Below are 26009 nucleotides of genomic sequence, written 5' to 3'. Positions count from 1 at the left end.
GGTAAAGAGGAAGGACTTGAGACACATATACCTAGCAGGGTACAATAAGCATGTTAAACAAACTGACCCATCCCATGAAAGAAAGAGGAAATCCTTGCCACAGGTGCAACCTATTAGTCAGTGACATAAGAACATAAGAAGTGCCATCTCTGGAACAGACCTTAGGTCCATCAAGTCCGGCGATCCACACATGCACATGAATGTGGGCAACCTTTTTATAGATTGCAGCACCACATTATCTGGCAAGGCCATCTGTAAGTTATGAACCTGCAGTGGTCAAGCAAAGGGGATTCATCCTTCAAGTGACGATGATGAAATTTAAGAACAGGTAACTGAGAGCCAATTGTGAAAGCAGTAGTTTTAGTCCTCATATCACTCTAAGCTTCTCGGAAAGAGAAATGCATCTAGCTTACTCTTACCCATGTCACTTTATGCCACTCATAAGGAGATGTACATCTAGCTTACCCTTAAATCCTAGAAAGGTGGATTCCGCAATAACTTCCTCTGGGAGAGCATTCCAGGTATCCACCACTCGTTGCGTGAAACAGAACTTCCTGATATTTGTCCTGAACTTGTCCCCCCTTAGCTTCAGTCCATGTCCTCTTGTCCGTGTCACATTGGACATTATAAATAATGTTTTTTCCTGTTCTATTTTGTCAATTCCTCCAGCCATTTGCCTATCCATCCATCCTAGGATCAATATTGAGAGCATAGAGTCCTCTGCTGCCCCTGGGTGTTTACCGTCTTGCCTGCTCCCTCCTCTGTCTTGCTGCAGCATTTGCGCGGCCCCAGAAACATTTTTTTCGGCCAATGCGGCCCAGGGAAGCTAAAAGGTTGAACACCCCTGCCTTAGAGTCAAAAAATGTACTACTAAAACCAGGCATAGTTAAAATGAACTAAATAAGATGAGTGCACAGTGTAAAAACCATGTTAAAACAAATGCACAGTGTAATAACGTTAAAAACAGTGAGTTGGAACATCAACAACTTGCTCATATAAAGTAAAAAAATTACATCAAATCGAGCAAATAAAAGCTTAAAAAGACACTCACCTAGTCCTGGGTCTGTAACAATTGGCAATCAACGTGGATATAGTTTTCAAAATCAATGCACCAACCAGAATCTTAGGCCTCTCTCCCAGTGCATTCTGGGATGCATTAGAAGTGGCCTAAGACTCCGATTGTCCAGATCCCTTAGGCCACCCCATTTATAGAATTTTCCCCCGTGTTTTAGTACATTGGTTTTATTTTTCTTATTATTTACATTTTTGCAAATGTTTGTTTCAAGTTGAAGCCCTGTAACATTGGATAGAGTTTCTATTTATTTGACATATTGTGCTGGACATATATTGGACCAGATTTTTGGTTGACTTAATGATGCTTGACTTGCTCGCAGTATTCAGTACAGTTGGTCACATGCTATCGGTGCACTGATTGATGAAGGTGGGAAATGTAGGGTATCATGTTTCAGATTTAGTTTGTAACAGAGACATAGATCACAGAGGTTGGTCATGGAATCCTGTAACACCAAGGACAGGGAGTTGGGATCTGGAGTCCCACTAGGGTGGTGTTATCCTCTTGTTTAGTTAACATCTGTATGTGGCCTTTGTGTGAGGTAATAAAGCAGACAGGAACACCATTGCATTTAAAAATCCATGTGTTGAGTTCTCCAAGTGGTATAAGGGTCCCATATTTTGTTGAAGGATATAATTTGAAAGGGACTCTTCTATCTTAACTGGTGAGTTCAATACTGTCAGGAATACTTGAATTTTGGCTATAACCGCATATCATCTCCATGATGTTTGGCTGCCTATATGTGGTTGGCATGATGGATTTAAGCATGGGTGACTGGGGTCCGCACAGACTGGAGAATGCAGCTCCAGCAACCTTGTTGGGCAGACTGGATGGTCCGTGCGGGTCTTTTTCTGCCATTTACTATGTTACTGCATTACTCTGTGTTATATATTATAGATAGAGGCTCTTTTCTTACATATAATAAAATTATTTAGTGTCTCTGATATTTCTTTTCTTTGCTCCGATCTGTTGAATTAGTGTGAGACAAAGACCAAGAGACAGAAAATCCAGTTTGAGTTTAAAAAGTTGCAACAGTTTCTGAATGAGGAGCAGCGGATCCTTTTCTCAAGGTTGGAAGAGGAAGAGAAGGAGATTCTGCGGAAGATCAGGGATAATGTGACCCAACTAGAAGATCAAAGCTCCTCCCTCAAGAAACTGATCTCGGAGATAGAGAAGAGTCGGAAGTCAGCAACTGAGTTACTGAAGGTGAGACAGCCCAAATATGTAATACTTTTTTAAAGTTGTGTTTGTGTGTGAGGAGGGGAATGGTTACGGTTAAAAACCTGAGAGCAAGATAGCTGAGAATCTAATTCCTGCCCACCCATTTTCCTAATAAATCCACCCAAAATCTGCCATTTGGTTATGCTACTGCACTGGCTCCCCTACTGTTGAACTGCAGATACCCCTCATGAAGCACGTTAAATACACACACTCATACTGCACCCCAACATACACAAGTCCCTACTCCCACACCTCAGACATCTCACCACAACAAATATTCCCCACATATTCTTAATGTCCTAGGTACCCTCAACACACCCTACATATAGTGTCCTGCCTTACATACAGAATCCCCAGACCCACACCCCAATATCCTATCACCCACTCTAACCCAGATACCCCTCAATATTCAATAACCTCCTACCCGATTCTCTGGAATTGGAGTGCTTCTCCTGGCCCCCCATTAGCTGGAGAAATATGGCATTATAGGGGCTCACTTGGGGCCCATTCAGTCCTAGTTACACCACTGCCCATCCACACCCTTCCCCTCAGACACACCTGAACACCAACAAAACCAAGGAGATCTGTAATTCTGTCTATAGAATACCTGCAGTGTAAATAAACACCTATATTAAGAAATAAAGGGGGCAGAATCCACAAAGAAATATATTATTATACACACCTAAAGTGGAAACAATGTGACTCCAATTGTCTTATTATCTAATTGTGCATCAATTCAATGGATACTTCATATGGAGGAAAAATCCAAGGTCAAAAAACCCTCTGAAAATCGATACTTGATATTAAACTGCACAGTAATAGAAACAGCACTTATTTCATGTCCCTTATGTCCCTACGGAGTATCTCCATTTCACCAAAGGCTTCTTCATGAAAATTGGACAGCTGCGCACATTGCGACTTTTCATGCAGCAACAAATCTGAAATGAAAACATTGAAGATTGAAAAGGCAAAAGGTCAACTTATAATCACTGCACAAAGGATATTGTTAACTATGCACTCAGGACTGTTCTTCCTTGATCCACATCCCTAAATGGCCACGAGCTGATTTAAAATGCCAAGCTAAACTCGAACGCTCAAAATGTACCAGTCACAAACATCCTAGAGACGCCACCAAAATGCAGACCATTGGATGTTGATGTTCAAGCCAGACGGCTCCACAGAATTCAAACGGTGTATCCATCTCTGTTCACTTTGCATACGTTTCTTATCACGATCACCACCATGTGTAAGGGCAGGGATATGGTCAGTTACAAAACATTAGGCATGCAAGAGACAGTCCCTATTTGAGAGAGCTTACAATCTAATTATGACAGATATACAGGACAAAGAGGGAGTCTGAACCTAGTGCTCATGTAGGGAATTAGAGGGGGCTTAAGAGGCAGAAGGGGTAGGAGACTATAGAGGGAATGACAAACAGATATGTATGATTAGGATTTAAACGCAGCTTCAAAAAAGTGGGCTTTTAGCCTGGATTTGAATACTGCCATAGATGAAGCCAGGTGTACTGAATCAGGCAGGTTGTTCCAAGCATAGCAAGGTAGAAGGGATGGAGACGGGAGTTGGCAACAGAGGAGAAGGGTACCGACAGGAGAGACTTATCTGACAAACAGAGGTCCTGGGGGGGGGGAATATAAGGAGTAATAGGAGAGATATTGAGCATGGACCATGAGACACCAGCGCACTCATAAAGCTGCAGCTGCCAATTAAGCTGCTAGCTTTCACTCAAGGTGTGAAAAATAACAAAAACATGGAAATGACGCATAACGCAAGGTTCACCAAAATATTTAATTTTATTATTTTTATTTTTTCTATCATGGACATCAAAAGGCTAGTTGCGTTAGTGGGAGGTCGTTATAGTTGCCAAAATGCTGGCCTTCTGATAACGAACTCAACTCGATATTTCGAAGCTCCCCAATATATACCTTCAGTTCAGTTTGACATAATTGGCTTGTCAGCCAATCAAAAACAGAGGTGGTCTTGAAAATTAGACAATGAAAATTCCTCTACATGTTTAAAAGTTTCAGAAATCATATTTGTTTTGTTTACATTCTTTTCTGAATATACATTAACATAACATATCCAATATTCCTTTTATCCTTTTTACAAAGGTATATTAAGAGAATCTGCATTTGTTAAAAAGGGTGCCTGCTTTGAACAACTTCCATCAGTAGGTACTGGATTTGTAAAGTGTTAATGTATTTTTCTGATTCAAAAAGATGCCTCAGCCCCACCACTCCACCACTGTAGTAATTTTATACTGTGGGAAGCATGTTGTGGCGCTTCATCATTGGCTGTCAATTTGATTTCTTTTATACTCATTTAGTTTTTTCATTTTGTGCTGATAATAAATGTAATTTTTTAATAATAATAAATACGTGTAAAAAGCTGTTTAATACTTATCTCAGCCAAACCCGGGAGTCAGACCCAACATGTTTCGCACGAAAAGGTGCTTTATCAAGGGTCTCCCTGTGTAACAACAGAAAAGAAGCTGTACCATACAATTGTGCTTAGCCCTTTTCTTGAAAACTTTTAAATATATATTCGCCATAACACTTAACAATATAAAAACTTGATAGCCCTTTGATAGCTTATTCAAGGGGTATTACAATAGGTCAACATTGCAATTTTCAGAAATATGGGATTAGGGAGGTAAAGATGGAGGGGCACCATGGGACATGTGGGAAATGCCAATGGTGCTCCTCCACTATTGTAGGAGATATATGGGAGGTCCCAGGCAGAGAACGGACCTTAAAATCTAGGTTTCAGACTGATTGTAACACTCAAGGGGTAGTTTATGCGATAATCTGCCCCTGCAACCTTGTATACATCGGGCGCACCAGTAGAAAAATTAAGATGCGGTTGACGGAACACAAATCGCGTATACTTAATCAGATACTGCAAGCACCTTTGACGGAGCACTGGCTTAAATATAAACATACTATAAACGATTTGAAATGGCGAGTCATTGATAAAGTGAAGGGTTTTGATACTGGGGGAGGTGACAAAGTAAAATTAAATGAGAGTGAGCAAAGGTTCATATTTATGTTAGACACTGTTGCACCGCAAGGGTTAAACAACGAGATCGAGTGGGGATCAGTGATGTAATTTCTGGGCCTATCAGCTGCAGGGGGCGGGACCAATGAAATTAAGAGAGGGAGAATTTAAATTCCGGGTCTAAGGCCGCCGCCGCCATCTTTGCTCAAAATTCAGTTGGAGTCGGATGACAGCGGCAGCCTTGGTAAGTTTTTATATTGTTAAGTGTTATGGCGAATATATATTTAAAAGTTTTCAAGAAAAGGGCTAAGCACAATTGTATGGTACAGCTTCTTTTCTGTTGTTACACAGGGAGACCCTTGATAAAGCACCTTTTCGTGCGAAACATGTCGGGTCTGACTCCCGGGTTTGGCTGAGATAAGTATTAAACAGCTTTTTACACGTATTTATTATTATTAAAAAATTACATTTATTATCAGCACAAAATGAAAAAACTAAATGAGTATAAAAGAAATCAAATTGACAGCCAATGATGAAGCGCCACAACATGCTTCCCACAGTATAAAATTACTACAGTGGTGGAGTGGTGGGGCTGAGGCGTCTTTTTGAATCAGAAAAATACATTAACACTTTACAAATCCAGTACCTACTGATGGATATTGTATGAATAACTGGATTTGAAGATTACTGCCATTTAATATTGTGCTTTGAACAACTAACAGTTTCATGTTACACCTAAAAAACTGGTCAACCTTAGAGGAAAAGGAGGGGCTGTTTTCCCCCTTTCTATGCTAGAGACTGCTATAGGTCTCTGACTCTAATTATTTCCAGATGTTGTGCTCAGGCTTCCTTTAAATTTCTTTAGGTTGCAAATATATATAATATGTTTTTTCAAAACCAATTCTTTTGTTCAATACACATCCATACACATAATCACTCATTCAGGGGCCCCAAACATTCATAGCTACACACATTATATGTCATTCATATTTAATACATGTTATATCTCAGTTTGGGATACGTAATCTAATATGCTCTTCTTAACCAGCCTAAGGCACATCTGGTATGAATTAGAACCACGATGCTAGAAGCGGGAAACCTGAACAAAGAAAAGCAGAGAGAACAAAGAAGACAGAAAGACAGAACTCAAAATGGAGTTCTTAATACAAGATGGAGTTCTTAATCCCTCTAGAAGTGTGTTACCCATTACCTGATTTCCTCTATGATTCTTGCCCACCTAACACCTTACACAAATAGTGAATTCCCCTTTTCCTATGCTTTATATCGATTTCTTGGTCTTGTGTTTATCATCCTGACTTTTTCAAAGTTTTAAATGTGTTTGCATGTATATAAGACCCTCTGATCAGGACTAGGAAGGTCTCTGTCACGCCCTGCTAACGCTTCTGCGTAGTATGCACCAACTCAGGCCTCTTCAATACCGAGGAGCTGCAGAGTGGGTACACTTGAATGTCAGTAAGAGGAGTTTGAATTTTATGCAGAGATCGATAGGGAGCCAGTGAAGCGACTTGAGAGAGGAGTAATGTGAGCATAGCGACACTGGCGTAATACGAGACACATGGCAGCCTTTTCAACATATTGGTGCTGAATATGTTTATAGTGACTGCTATATAATCTGTAGAATATACAAGCTAACAATCGCGTTTGCATTTCTTTTTTAGGATGTGAAGGCCACTCTGAGCAGGTACAACTATGTTCTGACTTTACTTTTATATATTTTATTTGTAAATTCTTACAAACTGCCTGTTAGCCTGGAAGTTATTGAAGCGGGTGTTCATTCAGGTACAGTAGGACTCAGAATCTAAGTTTATACCTGATGCAATGGAGGGTTCAGTGACTTGCCCAAGATCACAAGAAGCTGTGGCGGAATATATGAAATAGCAGCCCTGAAATATTGTTGGTCTTGCATATCTCCAGGGACTGAAGGATGATGGGATAGAGACCTGCCAGGTATATCACACTCTGGGCACTCTTTGTGCTGAGTCTCACCTTGGTGCTATCATATAAGAAATTCAGCAAGTGGGGAAAGCATACAGCACATAGCTTAAGGAGTTCTGCACATTATCATACTATTAGAAAAACAAACACTTATAGGGAATAGACATAAACCCCTGATTCTATAACAGGTCGTCTAAATTTAAGTGCTTTAATCCACAGAGTACTTTTATCCCTGTGTGTAAATGAACACATATAAGAATATAAGAATAGACTTACTGGGTCAGCCCAATGGTCCATCAAGCCCAGTAGCCCCTTCTCAGGTCACTAGTACCTGGCCAGAACCCAAGGAGTAGCAATATTCCATGCTACCGATCCAGGGTAAGCAGTGGCTTCCCCCATGTCTTTGTCAATAGCAGACGATGGACTTTTCCTCCAGTAACTTGTCCAAACCTTTCTTAAAACCAGCTACGTTACCAACATTCTATGGCAGCGCGTTCCAGAGCTTAGCTATTCTCTGAGTGAAAAAAAATTTCCTCCTGTTAGTTTTAAAAGTATTTCCCTGTAACTTCATCGAGTGTCCCCTAGTCTCTGTAATTTTTGACGCAGTGAAAAATCGATCCACTTGTACCTGTTCTACTCCACTCAGGATTTTGTAGACTTCAATCATATCTCCCCTCAACCGTCTCTTTTCCGAGCTGAAGAGCCCTAACCGTTTTAGTCTCTCCTCATACGAGAGGAGATCCGTCCCATTTACCATCTTGGTCGCTCTTCTTTGAATCTTTTCTAGCACCCCAATATCTTTCTTGAGGTAAGGAGACCAGAACTGAACGCAATATTCCAAATGAGGTCGCACCATGGAGCAATACAGGTGCATTATGACATTCGTAGTCTTGTTAACCGTCCCTTTTTTACTAGCATCCTGTTTGTTTTCTTGGCCGCCGCCGCCATACATTGGGCGGAAGATTTCATTGTATTGTCTACTATGATACCCAGATCCTTTTTTAGGGTGCTAATCCCCAAGGTGGACCCTAGCATCCAGTAACTGTGAGTCAGGTTATTCTTCCCAATGTGCATCACTTTGCATTTGTCCACATTAAATTTCATCTGCCACAGTCAAACATTTGGTGTTAGGTCAAAACCGTGGTAGACAAAGTTACGCGCCGACAACTGAGCGCAGCGTGGAAGCGTGCGCAGAAGAAAATAACTGTTTTCATGGGCTCCTACGGGGGTGTGTGTGGGGGGAACCCCCCCCCCACTTTACTTTATACAGATCGCGCCGCGTTATGGGGGCGTTGTGGGGGGTTTGGGAGGTTGTAACCCCCCACATTTTACTGAAAACTTCACTTTTTCCCTAAAAACTGGGAAAAAGTTAAGTTTACAGTATAATGAGGGGGGTTACAACCCCCCAAACCACCCACAACACCGCCGCGATCTTTATTAAGTAAAGTGGGGGGGTTCCCCAACAAAACCCCCCATCGGAGCCCCTAAAAACTGTCATTTTCTTCGGCGCGCGCCTCTGTCTTGAGCTCAGTTGTCGGCGCGCGCCTTTCTCTTCCGCGGTTTTGTCTATGAACCCAAACATTTAGTGGGATTCTATAAATAAAATTCACAAGCTTACCATTTAAATGTAAGGGGGGTGGAGGTCGTTTACAGAGCAGGATCATGAGTGGGACATAGGCAGAACCCTCATTTCCACTCTGTAATTTAAGTGTGTAAATGCCATAGACCTAGTATAAGGTCTCTGCCTAAATATCAATTTATACAAATATTCTGCAATTGAAAATATGCATTTAAGTGTCATTTTACAATGGCTCATAGCCCACAATGATAGAACTGCCTGCAAAATCATCTGAATTATTAGTAGCACTGAATAAATTCAGCATTCTCTGCTGCTTTACATCTGATCCTGTCTCGCCTCTATCCCTGGGGGTGAATGTTTCCCAGAATAATCCCAGTCACTCTCTTACTCTCAGATGTCAGACCATGGAGTTTCCAAGACCAGAGGCTGTTTGTACTGAAGAGGAAAAATGTTCCCACCTAAGCTTCCTTCACCAGTATTTTATTCTGAAAGACGTGATCACAAAATATAAAGGTAAAACACCATTCCGTTCTTACAGCCGTAATTCATCAGCACAGATATTAATAGACTATGGACATACAATCACTCTCTACTGATATAAATACTTTTTGGTTTCTTTTGCCATTTCTCAGCTTAATTTTATTTCATTATGGTTTTTTTTTAGGAAAACTTTCTGCAGAACGGGGTAAGAATTTATCACTTTATCCTTCAAATTTTAAACTTTTATTCAAGATATCTCTGTACTTTGGGAAAGGCACCCATTTCCTTTGTAATTAAAGTACAGTAAGCTAGAAACAGAAACAGCAATTATAAAAATAAATAATAACACTTCTGGACCCAGGAAGTTTCTGGTGCTGTAGGATTCTGGCATTATGCTTCTGAATGAATCTCCAGTATGAAACCTTCAAGAATGTATCAATGATTATCAAGTAAATTACTTTCATATCCTCCTTACTTATAATAGATTGGGAACATAAATGTATTTTTTTCTTCTATTTTGGGGAACAATGCATTGGGAGTTTGGATTAGTAATTTGGCACTGGTTTTCATTCTCTCAGCCTCCCCCTCTCCCCCCCACACCCCACACATACTAGATTCAGCATCTCCCTGTCATCTCCCTCTCTCTGGTCTTGCTTATCCCCCTCTCCAACCTCTCTTATTGCTGGAACTCATACTCCAAGGTGGAGCAACAACAGTATGAGAAAAAAAAAAAAGAAATTAAAGTGGAATTTTTGATATGACATCCAAATCCAAGTTTGGGCGTTTTGCGGAAGACACACAAAAATCCAGTAGTAAACATGACCATTTTCAAATTTGCAGAATGTCTTGGGGTTGTTTCAAAAATGACCATTTTCAGATGTGCGTCTATCTTTTTGAACCATTTTCAAAAACATGTCCAAAAGAAAAATTCACAAAACGACTCTGAGGATCGAGTCGGTTCAGCGAATGGCCACCAGGATGGTCTCGGGGCTAAAGGATCTAACGTATGAGGAAAGACTAAAGAAGTTGCGACTGTACTCACTTGAGGAAAGAAGAGAAAGGGGAGACATGATTGAAACGTTTAAGTACATCACGGGTCGCATTGAGTCGGAAGATGATATCTTCTGTCTTATGGGTCCCTCGACCACCAGAGGGCATCCGCTGAAGATCAGAGGAGGGAAGTTTCAGGGAGACTCCAGAAAGTACTTCTTCACCGAAAGAGTGGTGGATCAGTGGAACAAACTCCCACTGCAGGTTGTTGAAGCCAGCAGCGTGAAGGATTTTAAGAGTAAATGGGATGCTCACGTGGGATCTTTAAGGGAGTAAATTCGGGAGCGAATACTTTGGAATGGGCAGACTTGGTGGGCTATAGCCCTTTTCTGCCACCATGTTTCTATGTTTCTATGTTTCTAAGCCTCGGGGGCACTGCAGTGAACTTCACATAAAAAGGCCCCGGTACACATCTCACCATAATTCCCTTATAGTGTATGGTGGGCCCTCTAAAACCTACCCAAAACCTACTAGACCCAACTGTAAACCACAACAATAGCTCTTATGCCTGCAGGTATCACCCATATGTAGGTACAGTGGGTTTCGGATGTGCTTTGGATTGCTCATACCTTCTATTTAGAGTGGGATATGGGCCTGGGTCCCCTTCTCTGCAGTCAACTGCACTGGCCACCAGGTTCCTCCAGAAACCTGCTTACTGCTTCCCTACGACTAGCCATAAGATCTGAAGTTGGCATACAGGCAGGTATGTACTGTTTAATTTGCATCACTGGGGGAGGTGGGCAGGTTTAGTGATCACTGGGGAGTGTGCGGAGGTCATGCTTACATCTCTCCAGTGGTCTTCTGATCAGTATGGGCAACATTTTGCCCTTTATTTGTTGTTAAAACAGGTCTAGCTCCAAATGTCCAAATGATGCCCTGGACATATTGTTAAATGTTCGATTATGGCAGAAAATGTCCAATTCATAAGCCTGCCCTAGTCCCACCCACACCAAGCCTTTAACACCCCCCCCCCTTCAGATTTAGATGAACTGCAGGTAGACATCATGGATATCTGTCTAGAAAATAGATTTTGGAAATAGCGAATTGTTAGCCTTTGGCAAGAAAAACATCCATATGCCCCATTAGAATACTTTCTAGATGTTTATCTCTTTTGAAAATGAGTCCCTAAATCACCTGAGAGCCTTCATACCTCTGTGCTGTTAAAGTGGAGTGTACCATGTCTACAACAATAGGAAGTGATGTTTGGGGAGGGGACGTGTTAAACTCCGCAGTGCTCATTACTCTCTTCTTCTCCATCATGAAGGTGCCCTAGCAATAAGGAGGGGAGAAGCTGGATCTGGAGAGGGGTGGGCATTCAGACACATTTCCTGCGTCTAGTAGCACAAAACACAAGAGGGTTGTGGTAGTCGGTGGCCATCATAGGTTAAAAAAAAATAAATCCATCCAGTATTCAGCACCAAGATCCAGATACTGGCCAGTGGTGAATATCTGGAATCTGACCAGAGAGACAGGTCTGAGGGGTGGGACCAACGAGATGTCATAGTAGAGAACCCTGGAGATTGGTTTGGTTGGGGTTTGGGGGTGGGTTTGGTTGGTGTGGGGGACAAATAGTTATTTAATTATTTAAATACCACTTAGATCCTAAGTGGTTTACATTCAAGTACTTTATCATATTTCCCTATCTGTCCCGGTGGGCTCAAACTCTATCTAGTGTACCTGGGGAAATGAGGGGACTCATGTGTTGGGGACTCATTCTAGCTGTTGGGGAGCAGAGTGGTGGGGGTGGCTGCACATGAGGCCTTAACTGATGGAGGGACAGGGAAGGGTCACATTTAGAGAGTCATGCGAAGCACATCGTTGTAGTTTAAAATAATCAAAGTTTGTGAATCAAAGGCAAAAAGTTTTCCTTCCGGGCTAACACAAGGTATGAATACTGCAATTTTCAGTTGCAGTATTCATAGTGTATTAGCCCGGAAGGAAAACCTTTTGCCTTTGATTCACAAACTTTGATTATTTTAAACTACAACGGTGTGCTCCGCATAACTCTTTAAATGTGATACATCGGATACCCTGGACCCCTGAGGAAGGAGTGTTTCTCCGAAACACAGACCGTGTTAGTCCATACTCCATGCATAAGAGAGCCGTATTTTATGGATTACAATTTTTATATAGACTTTTAATAAAGATTCCTGCACCTTGAATGTTCTACTCTTTCTTTGTTCTTGATGTTCGCCTTTCACAGCAGAGCCGTTGGATTTTTCTTTCTTTGGAACAGGGAAGGGGACATGTGGACTAAGGTGGGGGTTCCTAGGGTAAGAAGGGTGACAGAGAGAAGGAGGGTTTTGGGAGGCCCTGTGCTATGGACATTTAATTGGTCCCAGGTTTGTGCCTCTTAGGCATGTCTCCCACAACATCCTGGCCTGTGAAGCTGACAGTGGTCTATCCAACGAGTGTGGGTTAGGGGGTGTGAGTATGTAGCTGTTGGAGGGGCCAGGGATGCTGTGAGGGCCACTGTGCTGTCCTTCTTGCTCTCTTATTTGTCAGATGAGAGTATGGTGTAGGGATTAGGGCTGAGGTGCAATAATGCAAGGGTGGGGGTCTGCTTTTGTTTTTTTCAAATCAGCTCCTGTATGGTAGTAGATATCACAGTGTGGCATACTGTGGGCTTATAGATTGCTGGCTGCTGGTGGGCAAATGCCACCCCCTCCCCCAAGGCATGCCATATCATCTCATTGTTTGAGTTGTAAGAGTTGTGGGCACATTGAAAGGGGGACCGCTGCACACTGAGGGCAGGGGTGCTGTTGGGGGTACGTACATTCAGGCCTGAGCTGCAGTTTCATGCGCCAATGTGATTGAAATCATCTTGGCAGTGACTCGCGGTCACATTGCACCCTAAATCAGGTGTTTCTTTATAGGCCGCCCACTCTCAGAAGCTGACGGTCGTCCTCTATAGAACTGGGTCTAAGGCTGCCTAAAGTAAACCCGATTCTCTATGCTACAGACACTGGTTAGAAAATTATGTTGTTGTAGACGCAGCCACTAAGCTTATCGCGGCAAGGGATCTCCCTGCTGCGATAAGGTTAGCGGCCGCGGCTAGAGCCGCAAGTCGTCCTCCCCCAAATGAATACGGCAGAAGGGATGCCCTGAACGAATGCAGCAGGGGGGATACCCAATCCCTTCTGCTGGAACACCCTCCACCCCCCTGAAGATTGCCGGCAGGAGGGTGCCTAATCCCTCCTGCTGGAAACCCCCTACTCTCCACCGTAGATATCACGATGACCATCAGGACGTGCGGAACCTCCCCTCCCTGGACCACCCTCCTCCCGCTAAACTTTAATGATAGTCAGATGATCCATCTCATCATCCTTCCAGCAGGCCCACCTCCATCGAAATGAGGTGAGCTTGCCCCTTCCCGGTGCACTGGGGAGGGGCCTAAGGCCTGATTGGCTCAGGTGCCTAGAGCCCCTCCTTTCTCTTTTCAAATAGCCTCAGGAAGGATAAGGAGAAGACAAAGAGCTGGCTAGGAAAGAATGAGAACAGACATGCTGGCTTGGGGGGGGTGCAGGGTGGCTCAGTGGGATAGGGAGAGATAGTGTGAGATGCTGGTTGTGAATGTTGTGGGGGGGTAGATTCTGACCTGTGAGGGGACAGGGGAGATTGACAGTGAGATGGATGAGTGACAGATGTAGACTTGAGGAGGTACGGGAGAGAGATTGGCTCAGGGTTGGAAGATACTACACAATGAGAAGCACAGAAAGAAGAAGAGATCCTAGATGGGGACTGAGCATAAAGACAGGGACACTAAACCAATGCTGGGCATGGTGATGGACAGACATGGAGAAGAATGCTTGATGAGGAAAGACCACTGGAAAAGGGGTATAAATAACGTGACCATTAATTTTTTCATCAAAAGGGGACATCTATTAATTGTCAGTCCCGCCCCCAATCCCGCCCTAGCCCCACCCCAATCCTGCCCTAGCACTCAGGCCCAACAATTGTCCCTTTCTATTCCCTCCCTCCTTCCTTCCTATGTCCATAGTGCCCCCAGTGCCTCTGTCCTGTGTCCTTAGTGCCCCCAGTGCCTTCTTTCCATGTCCATAATGCCCCCAGTGCCTCTGTTCTGTGTCTAGTGCCCCCAGTGCCTCCTTTCCATGTCCATAGTGCCCCCAGTGCCTCTGTCCTGTGTCCTTAGTGCCCCCAGTGCCTTCTTTCCATGTCCATAGTGCCCCCAGTGCCTCTGTTCTGTGTCCTTAGTGCCCCCAGTGCCTCCTTTCCATGTCCATAGTGCCCCCAGTGCTTCTGCCCTGTGTCCTTAGTGCCCCCAGTGCCTCCTTTCCATGTCCATAGTGCCCCCAGTGCCTCCTTCCTATGTCTTCCCTTGCCTTTACCCCTCCCCCGAAGCCTGCCTGCCTACCTCCTTCCCTCCCTCCAGTATCTGATTCACCCCCCCCCCCCCCACGGATTCAAACTCCCCCCCCACCCATCCATGTACCGCCGCAGCCTGCCTCCCTGCAGCACCAATTCAAACCCTGGTCCACCGCCGCTGCTTCTTGCCTTCTTCAGAGGAAGTTCCGGGCTAGCCAGGCAGCGATTGGTTGGCCCGGAACTTCATCTCAGACGTCAAAATTGACGTTGGGAAGAAGGCATTAAGGAGTGGCGGCGGACCAGGGTTTGAATCGGCGTGGCAGGGAGGCAGGCTGCGGCGGTACGCAGTTGGGCTGGGGGGTTGAATCCGTGGGGAGGGGGTTGAATCAGGCACTGGAGGGAAGGAAGGAGGTAGCCAGGCAGGCAGGCTTCGGTGTTGGGAAAAAGGCAAGGGAAGACATAAGAAGAAGCAGCGGCAGCGGACCATGGTTTGAATCGGTGCAGCAGGGAGGGAAAGTGATTGCCCGTCCTGGTGTCCCTGCGCATAGCTTCGGGATGCTGTCCTTGAAAACGGGACATTTCAGTGTCCCGAAGCGGTGGATCAGGATAATGGGACGGTTGTTCCGAAAATAGGACTGTCACGTTGAAAACGGGACATATGGTCACCTTAGGTATAAAAGGACTGCTAGGCACAGGGGCATTGCTTGAAAAGGGATGAGTCTGATAATGGTGATGGATGCAGGGGAATGGAGAGGGACATAAAGAGGAGAAGCTCAGGATAGAAATGGGGGGGGGGGAGAGGGAGGGGACAGATGCTGGAAAGGACAGAGAGATGAGAATAAATTGTTAAATGGACAGGTGACGCAGGAAGGCAGTTACAAAAAACAAAGAAAAGCAGAAAAGGGATTCTGGGATCAAAGTGAATGGATAAAGGAAAGCTTTTTATTCTGAAGTTATTGAAATATGTCAGCTTCCAGAAATGTTTTTCAACAACATAAAATCAAAGTGTGCAATATGAAAATAAACCAACCAAACTTCAATAAAGTGAGCATTTACAAATGTGTTCTTCTAGAAAAAAGTCACAAAGTAAGAAAATTTGAAGGCTCTTTTCTTTCTCTAGTATTAAATATTAAATTGTATTTAAATACTCTGCCAGGGCCCACATAAGATGAGCAGGATGATTTGGGCCCCGGCAGAATATTGGGCCGGGGCCTGCATAACTATGTTTTTCTTTTTTTCAAAGAAAAAAAAAGCCCTCTTACTCTCTCCCACCCTCCCAAATGCCTTTTCTCCCACTCCGTTTCCCTTTGCTGACATGAAAGACCCTCTTGCCTGGCCACCCACATCCCAAGGTATAAGTAGCCTGCATATGATGAGTAAGTGAATATAGGATAACTAACGTGACCATTTATTTTTTTCATCAAAATGGAACATCTATTAATATTCAGTCCCGCCCCCAATACCGCCCTAGCTCCGCCCCAATTTCTTCCATTCATTTTTCATGTACACACAATATCTTATTATTTCATAATGGTAACCATAAAATTTTAAAAAATCACAAAGCACCCTATACGCAGAGAAAATGTTAATTATCATTTATATTTGGGGGGTTTTCAACCATGTCACCTCTTTAACTATAGAAAAATAGACAAATATAGTGCAAAATATAGACAGCAGATATAAATTTTCAAAACTGACACATTTTTATCACAAAATTAAAAATAAAATCACTTTTCCTACCTTTGCTGTCTGGTGATTTCATAAGTCTCTGGTTGCGTTTCCTCTGACTGTGCATCCTATTTTTCATTTCTTTCTGCACTCAAGCCGAACAATTGTCCCTTTCTATTCCCTCCCTCCTTCCTTCCTATATCCTATATCCTATGCCCCAGTGCCTTCCTATGTCCTTAGTGTCCCCAGCGCCTCCTTCCTATGTACTTAGTGCCCCCAGTGCCTCTTTCCTATGTCCTTAGTGCCCCCAGTGCCTCCTTCCTATGTCCTTAGTGCCCCCGTGCCTCCTTCCTATGTCCTTAGTGCTCCCAGATCCAGTGTCAGTTCTCCTTTGTACCTTTGTTCCAGGTCTCCCTCTCTCCCTCCTCTGTTATGATCTTGCCTCTCTCTGCTCTTCCTCAGGGGCTCTCCCCCTCTGTCTTCACCTCCCAAAGTCCTGCTTCTGCCTCCTGTCTTTCCCCTTTGGTCCAGGCCTTTATCTCTCTAGTCTTTCTTCTACTTACAACCCCCCCCCTTCTCTGCCGTTTTCTCTCCTTCCTTCATCCCTCCTTCCTATGTCCCCCTCAGTGCCTTCTAGCCTTTGTCCCATCCCCTCCCAAAAAGCCTGCCGGCCTACCTCCCCCAAAGCCAGTCTGCCTGTCTCCCCCAAAGTCAGCCAGTCTGCCTGCCTATCTCCCCCAGAGCCAGCCAGCCTGCTTATCTCCCCCAGAGCCTGCCTGCCTGTCTCCCCCAAAGTCAGCTAGTCTGCCTGCCTACTTCCCCCAGAGCCAGCCAGCCTGCCTGCCTATTTCCCCCAGAGCCTACCTGCCTGCCTCCCCCAAAGTCAGCCAGCCTGCCTGCCTACGTCCCCCAGAGCCTGCCTGCCTGCCTCCCCCAAATCCTGCCTATCTACCTCCCTCCGCCAGAGCCAGCTAGCCAGCCTACCTCCTTCCCCCCCCCTGGAAAACAAAAGCCTCCCTCTGCTGCCACTACTGGCACCCGGAAGTCTTCTTCCCGACGTCAATTCTGACGTCGGAGAGGACATTCTGGGCTGGGTCCTCAAACTTCTGGGCAGCCTGGCTGCCTAAAGTTATGCCCTTATTCAATGTTGGTGGATGGACATGGCCCAGCACTGAATGTCAGGGCATAGTTTAGCTGGCGGCTATCAGCGCTTAAAAAAATTGCTGACTGCTGCTGGCTGAATTAGTGTGGGTAATGATTTTATTAAGAACTACACTGGGCAAAATAATTGGATCTATGGTGGCTTTTGTTACCTGCTGTACTAATTGATTCGAAACAAAAACGTGTGTCTATTCGTGAGAATGATTTATGAACATGGGAGGAAAAAGAAAATTCCCGAGCATCAAAATGAAGGATCCGCCATATATTTTTCAATCCACAGGATTGTACCAAGTTATCTAACCCTAATGACTTTAGTATTTTACTGAGGTTTTTGTCCAACAATGGGTCCATAACAGCGTTAAAGTCCCCCGCCACTACTACATTAGAAGCAGCCAGTGGTAGTATTATTTTGTCAGACTATGGTGGAGTTTGGATTAAATTTAAGTTTGCTGAGCAAGATTGTAGTAGACCTGTGTGGAGATTTAATAATACATTGCATGCGGACTCCAACTTTCTTGAAGAATTTCAATTAAAAATGAATGAATATTTCCAAATCAAGGCCTCAGAGGAAATCTCCTTAGAAACATGAGAAAATGAATGCTGACATGTTGGGGCATAACAATTTATTTAAACTAGTTTGGGGCCCGTTGACGTCTTTTATTACTTCATTATAGTTGTCTTTAATTTTTATTTCCACACACATCCAGGGAAGGGTGAGAGGGTGGGGGTGGGGGTTATTTCTATCTTAATTTTAGCCCTTTGAGTATATACATCCAGGGTGGGATTACAATACTATTTTAAATAGGGAAAGGTTATTGAAAGAACCTATGTATTTGTGTTTTTATTGATTAGTCATTGGGTGGGTGGGATAAAATGGTTGCTCATGTATGTCTGTAAGATGAATGTGCTTTTCTTTTTTTCCAATTCTTTATTTATTTACAATAAGTGTAACAGCAATTATAACATTTTAAACTCAAATACAACACTTAATATTCTGTTAAAATCCATATCAGAATTTATCCCCCCTCCCCCCTAATCAATAACATTCTTTAAATTCAAGAAAACCTACCATAAACCCCATTCCTATATACCTTATTTAATATTCAAATAAAAATCCCTTCCCCCCCTCCATCCTGGATGTGCATTTTTAAGGGGAAAAATAATAGTCAATCATTACAATATTTTGTTAATGGCTCCCAAATCTCCTGAAATTGAATGTGCTTTTCTTGATTTATTATATGTTTATTTACTTGTGTATTGCACTGTTAATATTTGGAAAATCAATAAAGAATTTTTTTAAAAAAAGAACTACACTGGGCTAAGGGATCCTTTTAATAAATAGTGCAGATTAATGGAATTAGCATGCACTAAATGCTAAGAAGTCCGTTTTGTAGCATGCATTAAGCTTTAGTAAAAGGGTCCCTAATACAGCTCCCCATTTGAAAACAAATGAAAAAAGAAATTTTACTGGTGGTCCCGTAGTTATAGTGTTGTTTTAATGTCCAGGTAAAACTATTAATTTGTTTTCTCTAGAATGCTACTGCACAGAAAACAGGCCTATAAAAGCAAGAGCTTTTTGTTATAGTTTGTATAATCCTAACTTTGGAAAGCCTTTAATAATTAATTAACGACATGACTCCAGAAAGATATATCCTGGGTGTGCAATAATTTATTGTGTAAAATGTGATTCATCTTTTCTCATTGATGGGCTTCAGGAATATTATGAACCACTGAAAACACTTCTGCAAAGGGGAAAATTGTTCAAAAGGGAAAACTGCAGAACAAGCCCAGCTAATAAAATTCCACAGTGGATTCTATACTAATTAATTATTGACTCTGGAAACACTGTGAGCAAAACTGCAGCCATATAGAGAATTAGTGAGAGCTGAGGGAGATGAAATACTGTTATGGGAACATGAGGGACCAATGAGGAGACTTGCTATATGCAGCTGGTGAGTGAGTCAGCCAATTAGAATCCTTGTTTCATTTAGGAGACTCATAGGACAAAATTACAGCTTTGGTAACTAAAAACACTGTTTATCTGCAAGTTTTTGTCAGGAATAGCCAATGGCAGAGTGTCTCTCACTAGCTAAGTGACTGTGGAACCTACCAATGAGAGTAGAGGTTGGTATATGAGGAGCCAATGGAAAGTCTCTGCTCATGTTTATTAATGTGTCTCCTCCCTGCAGTGAATGTGTCTCTGGATCCTGAAATTGCTCATACTCGTCTCATCCTGTCTGAGGATCAGAAAAGTGTCAGACATGGAGACACAAAACAGAAGCTGCCTGACAATCCCCAGAGATTTGATTATTGTGTCTGTGTCCTGGGGTTTGAGAGCTTCACCTCGGGGAGACATTACTGGGAGGTGGAGGTGGGAGACAAGACTGACTGGGATTTTGGGGTTTGTAAAGATTCTGTGGACAGGAAGGGGAAGATCACAGCGATACCAGAGGAAGGATACTGGGTAATATGGCTGAGCAATGGAGGTGAATATAAGGCCCTCACCTCCCCCAGCACCCTGCTCCCCCTGAGTGTGAGACCCCGGGCAGTGGGGATTTTCCTGGACTATGAGGCAGGAAAGGTCTCATTTTACAATGCAGATAATAAATCCCATCTCTTCACCTTCACTGATACCTTCTCTGAGAAACTCCGTCCATATTTCAGTCCTTCTCTCAATGAAAAAGGTAAAAATGCCGGAGCTCTGAAAATCCGACCAGTGCCAGACTGGGAGTGAGAGCTGGGCTCAGGGGTCTGATATTTAATCTGGGAGCTGATTTCATTGACTGCTTTGGAGAGCTTTGGAGTTCAGGCTCATATAAAAACTGGGATCTGATTTTCCAGACTTACATAGTGCTGCTAGACATACCGAGCATTAACCACATAAGAGAAAATGTACTGTTGAAGCAATATAAGGGTAAAAAATATTAATAAGAACAATTAAATCATTTCATCAATTTCAAAGAAAAGAATGAAGTTTCATTAATAGCTGAAAATGTGGAATCAGAGCCTGTGAATATGAAGAGGAGTCTCAGTGAAACTAAGAATGATGGACGTTGAAATAGAGTCTGTGAATGTGAGGAGCGTTTGGTGACACAGTGAGAGTGACAGAGATGGGATTCGAGTCTCAGAATGTGAGGAAGGGTCATGGGGCAGGATTCACTAAACCTCCAAACCGTTTCCTATTGCATGCCGGCAGACTGATTCAGTACAGGCCTGCATGCAAATGGAAACGATCGTTAGTAAGCCCCCTACCAACGGCCAGAGCGATCCCCGCTCATGCGCACACCCTGACAGTAGTGACAGGAGAAGCAGCCTCCTATCACTGCTGTTAGGGCTCAGCCCAGATCTCTCTTGCTCCCGGACTGTCCTGCTCTCTGCTACAGCAGGCCTGCACTGTGGAGAACGACGGCAGAGATCAGGAGAATCCGGGAGCAGGCAAGAGAGATCTGCCCGACACCCCCCCAAGCCCCAATCTCTCCTGCCTGCCCTGCTGCACCCCCCCCCCCACCCGAGAAAAAAGCAGGAGGGATACCAACTCCCTCCTGCCTTCAGCGTTTAAAAAAATGCCCTGCCCCCCCACCTACCGGCATGGCCCTCCCTCGCCCTCACCCCCCTCCCGGCACAGCCCACACCCCCGGCACCAAAAAGTTGTGAGCAAGAGGGGTGTTCAGTCCCTCCTGCTCCTAGGCCAACCACCCCTGGTCGGCCCAGGCAGTCGGGCCTGGTCCACCCACGTGGTACCTGTAAAATAGTTGGGAGCAGGAGGGGTGCCCGGTCCCTCCTGCTCCTTGGGCAAGGCTCCCCAACATCTTCGGGAGCAGGAGTGGTGCCCAGACCCTCCTCCTGCTCCTAAGCACCGCCAAAATCTTCAGGAGCAGGAGGAATGTTGGGGAGCATTGCCCAAGGAGCAGGAGGGACTGGGCACCCCTCCTGCTCCCAACTATTTTACAGGTACCAGGGTGGGTGGGCCAGGCCCGACCACCTGGGCCGACTAGGGGGGACCGGGGGTGGGAGACCTAGGAGCAGGAGGGACTGAGCACCCCTCCTGCTCCCAACTTGGATATGGGTGGTGTGTACTGACCCGGCCCGGCTCGGCTGAAGGGCTGAGGGGTTGGTGAGCCTAAGAGCAGGATGGATCGAGCACCCCTCCTGCTCTCAACTTTTGGTCCATCGGACCCACGATCTAATTTTTTTTTACTTTTTACTTTTTTTTTTTTAGTAGTTTTGAGCCCTGCGAGCCCGTGGTTTTTAACCCGCTTTAAATTCGCAGGTTAAAACCATGGGCTTCCCGGGCGGGGAAGGGCAGTGCAGGGCAGCAGGACTTCGGGGCAGAAAACAGGACTTCGGGACAGTGCAGCTTTTTTACATAGGCCAGGGAATCTGTGGTTTTAACCCATGGGTTAAAACCAGGAGCTCGCTGGGCAGGAAAGGGCAGGAGAGCTTCGGAGAAGGACAGGAGAACGGCGATGCGGCAGGAGAGACTCGGGGAAGATCGAGGCAGAGCAGGGCAGCATTCGGGGCGAGCAGGCAGGAGAGCAGAGCTTCCAGTGGGAAAGATGTTTTCGACTGGTCCCCAGCAGTCGCTTCTTCAGGTGATTGGACAACCAAGTCGGGTCCGAAATTTTGTGTAGTGAATTGGGTCGCTGTCCAATTTGCATGCACGGATTCGAAGCGGATCTCAGAAGAGGTAAGTGAATCAGGCCGGATGGAAATTTGATAGTAAAGGGGTTGCAAACCGATTGGTACACGATCGGTTTGCTTAGTGAATCTAGCCCATAGTGACAGTGAGAATGATGGTTTTCGAGCCTGTGAATGTAAGGAGGAGTCTCAGTGACACAATGAGAGTGGCAGAGATCAGATTAGAGGCTATGAATGTGAGAAGAGGTGTCAGGCCTATGGTTACCAAATTTGTTCAGGCAATAAAGAGGACACATGGCCCTGCCCCATTCCACCTCTAGACTGCCCTATTCCACTTCCATCCCCATTCCAGCCCAGCCATGCCCCACACAAATCTCATCTCTTCTTCCCCGAGTCTGGACCGCATGCTTGTGTTGTCATTGCGTCATATCCACAAATGCTTGATGGCTCTCCAGGTATGGCCCTGAGCTCAGGCCCTTCCAAAACCTGGACAAACTGCCGGGTTTTGGAAATCTGTCTGGCCCCGTGGACAGTCCTCAAAAAAAGACATATCCTGGTTTTCACAGACATCTGGTAACCCTTCTTAGGCCCAGATGCACAAAGATTCTTCAATTGTAACACTACTACAGAGCTCCGTGTATTTCAGTATAGAGCCCATGTATTGTAGAATCTCACAGAAGCTCTTGGGCTTAGATGCACTAAACAGAATCGGTAAGACCGCTCTGATCAGATTTTTGGCTGATTCTAAAAGAGCTATTGATGTTAAAAAAAATTTGCTTACAAATGATTTGCATGGAGATTTATTATAATCTCAGTTTCTCCCAGAAGCAGACTCCTGCCACTCAGCTGTTCAGGGCAGGAAACTTTTAATTTTTTTTTATGGGCACATTTGCTGTGTGAGTCTTACACATGCACAATATCTGCCCCATTTAAAAAAAGCAAAAAGCACACACACCATGATGACATACCTCCCTGACATCACCCAACAAACTGGCACCAGGGACCGACCCTTACCCGTGCTAGTGAAAGTCGGCAAGAGGGATTGCCAATGGAGCCCCTCCTTACCAGGCACCACCACCAAACCATCCCCTCTCCTCCATCCTTTCCCCAAAAGGCAGGAGCAATGCCCATTCTCTCCTGCCACTGGATGCTCCTCTAAACCTCCCATAAACCTCCCTCTTCCCCACAGTACCTTTGTCTGAAGAGAGCAGGAGGGAGGCACATCCAAGGCCCGCCAATCCAAAATTGCGGGTCTTCTCCTCAGTGCATCATATGATGCATGGGGAGAGGCCTAAGGCCCTGATTGGCTCAGATACCCTTGGCTCCTCCTCCTGTATCCTGGGAAGAGTGTACGGCCCTGATTGGCTCAGATGCCTAAGGCCACACCCCTTGGGAGGAGCCTTAGACATCTGAGCCAACCACGGCCTTGGGCCTCTTCCTGTGTATCACGATTCAGTAATGAGGGGAAGATCCACCATTTTGGATCAGCAGGCCATAGAACTGGAGAGATCGAGCCTCCCTCCTGCTCTCTTCACACAAAGGTACTGGGGGGGTTTTCGGGGGGAGGTTCAGGGGAGCATCCAGTAGCAGAACAGAGTGGGCATCACTACTGCCTTTTTTTGGAGGGAAGGGGGAGGGTAGGAGATGGTTCAGGGGGTTGGCGTCAGGTATGGGGAGGGGCTTCTTATGGCAGGAGCGATTGGGCATCCCTCTTGTCGATTTTTCCTGACATGGGGGGAAGGGTAAGTCTCTGATGCCAGTTCATTAGGGAGACGTCAGGGATAGCCATCATCAGTGTGTGGGGGGGGGGTGCTTTTTTCTTTTCTTTTTTTTTAAATGGGACAGATATTGTGCATGTCTAACACAGATATTGTGCAGATAAGACAGATAAGCGACTGATCTTGACAGTTGCTTTTTTTTAATTGCCTTTTTTGATCGCTTTTTTTTTTTGTGCATTGCCAAATGATGTTAATGCATCAATCACTCGGGCGGTTTGCATGGGTTTTAATATTAAATTGCTAATTTGCATGATCAGATCGGAAAATGGGCAGTTGAGGGGACAAGCATGCATCGGTTCGGCAAATGCGATCGTCACTAAAAGAGTCAAAACTGGTTTAGCCATGATCGATGACTATAGTGAATCTAGTTCTCGGTAACTCTGTATGGTAACATGTCTACAGCTTATGTAGTGTAACACCTTTACAGAAGCTCATATAAACCACTCTGAATTGACTTCCCAGTCATTAGTAGCGGTATAGAAGCTCTCAATAAACATAAAAAAAATACTTGTGTTTTTATTGATTAGTCATTGGGTGGGGGAGGGGTGTGAGATAAAATGGTTGCTCATGTATATCTGTAAGATAAATGTGCTTTTCTTGATTTGTTATATGTTTATGTACTTATGTATTGCACTGTTGATATTTGAAAAAAATCAATAAAGAATTTTAAAAAAATACTTTACTTTTACTGGACTATGCTCAGACAAGTAGCATGCAAATCATATTCATGCTATTTGCGAGGAGTAGCCATGAAAAGAGGGGAGCAACCGTGCCTGGTGCCTTCTCAGAAGGGCAATTGCTAGACACAGCTCCCCTTCGTCCCCATCGTCTGAGTGATGATTTGTTGGTTCACGCCACACCATGGGTACAGCGAAAGGCATCTTCTTCCATTTTCCATTCAGCCACTGTGTTAATCCGGAATAGCAGACAGTGCAGCACACATGAGGTGCCACACGTTGTCTTGGTCGCCACCTTTACAGCCAAAATAATGCTTCTGTGCACTTTGAAGTCTGCTGGACAGATTCTTTCGCTGATCTTGTGCAGTAAATTGTCTGCAGACATAACAGAAATTATCATGTTTTTTTATTAGGATTTTATATACCGCCTATCAAGGTTATCTAAGCGGGTTTTTTTACAATCAGGTACTCAAGCATTTTTCCCTCTCTGTCCCGGTGGGCTCACAATCTATCTAACATACCTGGGGCTATGGAGGATTAAGTGACTTGCCCAGGGTCACAAGGAGCAGCGCGGGGTTTGAACCCACAACCCCAGGGTGCTGAGGCTGTAGATCCAACCACTGCGCCACACACTCCTCATGTAGCGATTTACTTAAACTGGTTTGTGGCCCGTTAATGTCTTTTATTACTTCATTATCGTTGTCTTTTGTCTTCAATTTTTTGTTTATTTCCACACACATCCAGGGTGGGTGGGGAGAGGGTGGGATTACCATATTTTCCCGCTCCATAAGACACACCTGACCAACATTTTCTTCAGCGACTTCAGAGGGAGTCAGTGGCGTCGGGGAGTCGCCCGCTGGACTCTGCGACGTGGAGTGACGCCAGACCGGAAGTCCTGGGGCTGGATACCACGCTGAGCCCCGACCAGAGGAATCCACCTGCCCCACCGCTGAGTGCGAGTTCCCCACGCGAAAGGAGTGGGCCAGAAGCTGCAGCACTCCCTGACCGAGAGGCTTTAACATCGGGGAGCCAGCAAGGGGAAGTCTCTATGGCTTTGTTAAGCCCAGAGATAGCTCCAGCGGATAGAGCAGAAGGAGGAGAAACTCCAGACCAACAGACAGAAGGTAGCCAAGGTGAGCCTTTTCAATCTTTACATGAGACTTTCTTTAAACATGAAAAGCCAGCTGAAGTGACTCTTGACTCAATTTGGGACTTAGTTTCTAAACTGGGAGACTCACTAACTAAACAAATTAAAGAAGGCGAAAAGAATATAAAAATTCAAAAACAGACAATAGAGGAAAATAAACAGGAAATTTCGAATATTAAAGAAAAAGTGGGAGAATTTGAAAATGAAGTTAAAACGATCAAACAAGTTCAATCTACAATAA

The 26009-nt window shown here is 44.6% G+C and overlaps 1 protein-coding gene across 2 annotated transcripts in view; it reads left to right on the top strand.

Moving 5' to 3' along the window:
* LOC117346601 (E3 ubiquitin-protein ligase TRIM39-like) overlaps positions 1–21185 on the top strand; it is a 30558-nt gene extending 9373 nt beyond the window's left edge. For both annotated transcript variants that reach the window (XM_033916434.1, XM_033916433.1), the window contains 5 exons: positions 2051–2278; positions 6988–7010; positions 9238–9356; positions 9508–9528; positions 19718–21185. In XM_033916434.1, the coding sequence (XP_033772325.1) occupies positions 2051–2278; positions 6988–7010; positions 9238–9356; positions 9508–9528; positions 19718–20262 (936 nt within the window). In that variant the 3' untranslated portion in view covers positions 20263–21185. The remainder of the gene's footprint in view (positions 1–2050; positions 2279–6987; positions 7011–9237; positions 9357–9507; positions 9529–19717) is intronic.
* The last annotated feature ends 4824 nt before the right edge of the window (positions 21186–26009 follow it).

This window comes from Geotrypetes seraphini, chromosome 12 (genome assembly GCF_902459505.1).
Source record: "Geotrypetes seraphini chromosome 12, aGeoSer1.1, whole genome shotgun sequence".
Taxonomy (NCBI): Eukaryota; Metazoa; Chordata; class Amphibia; order Gymnophiona; family Dermophiidae; genus Geotrypetes; species Geotrypetes seraphini.
Note: the sequence above shows the minus strand (reverse complement) of the source record. Positions and strands in the feature narration are given on the sequence as shown.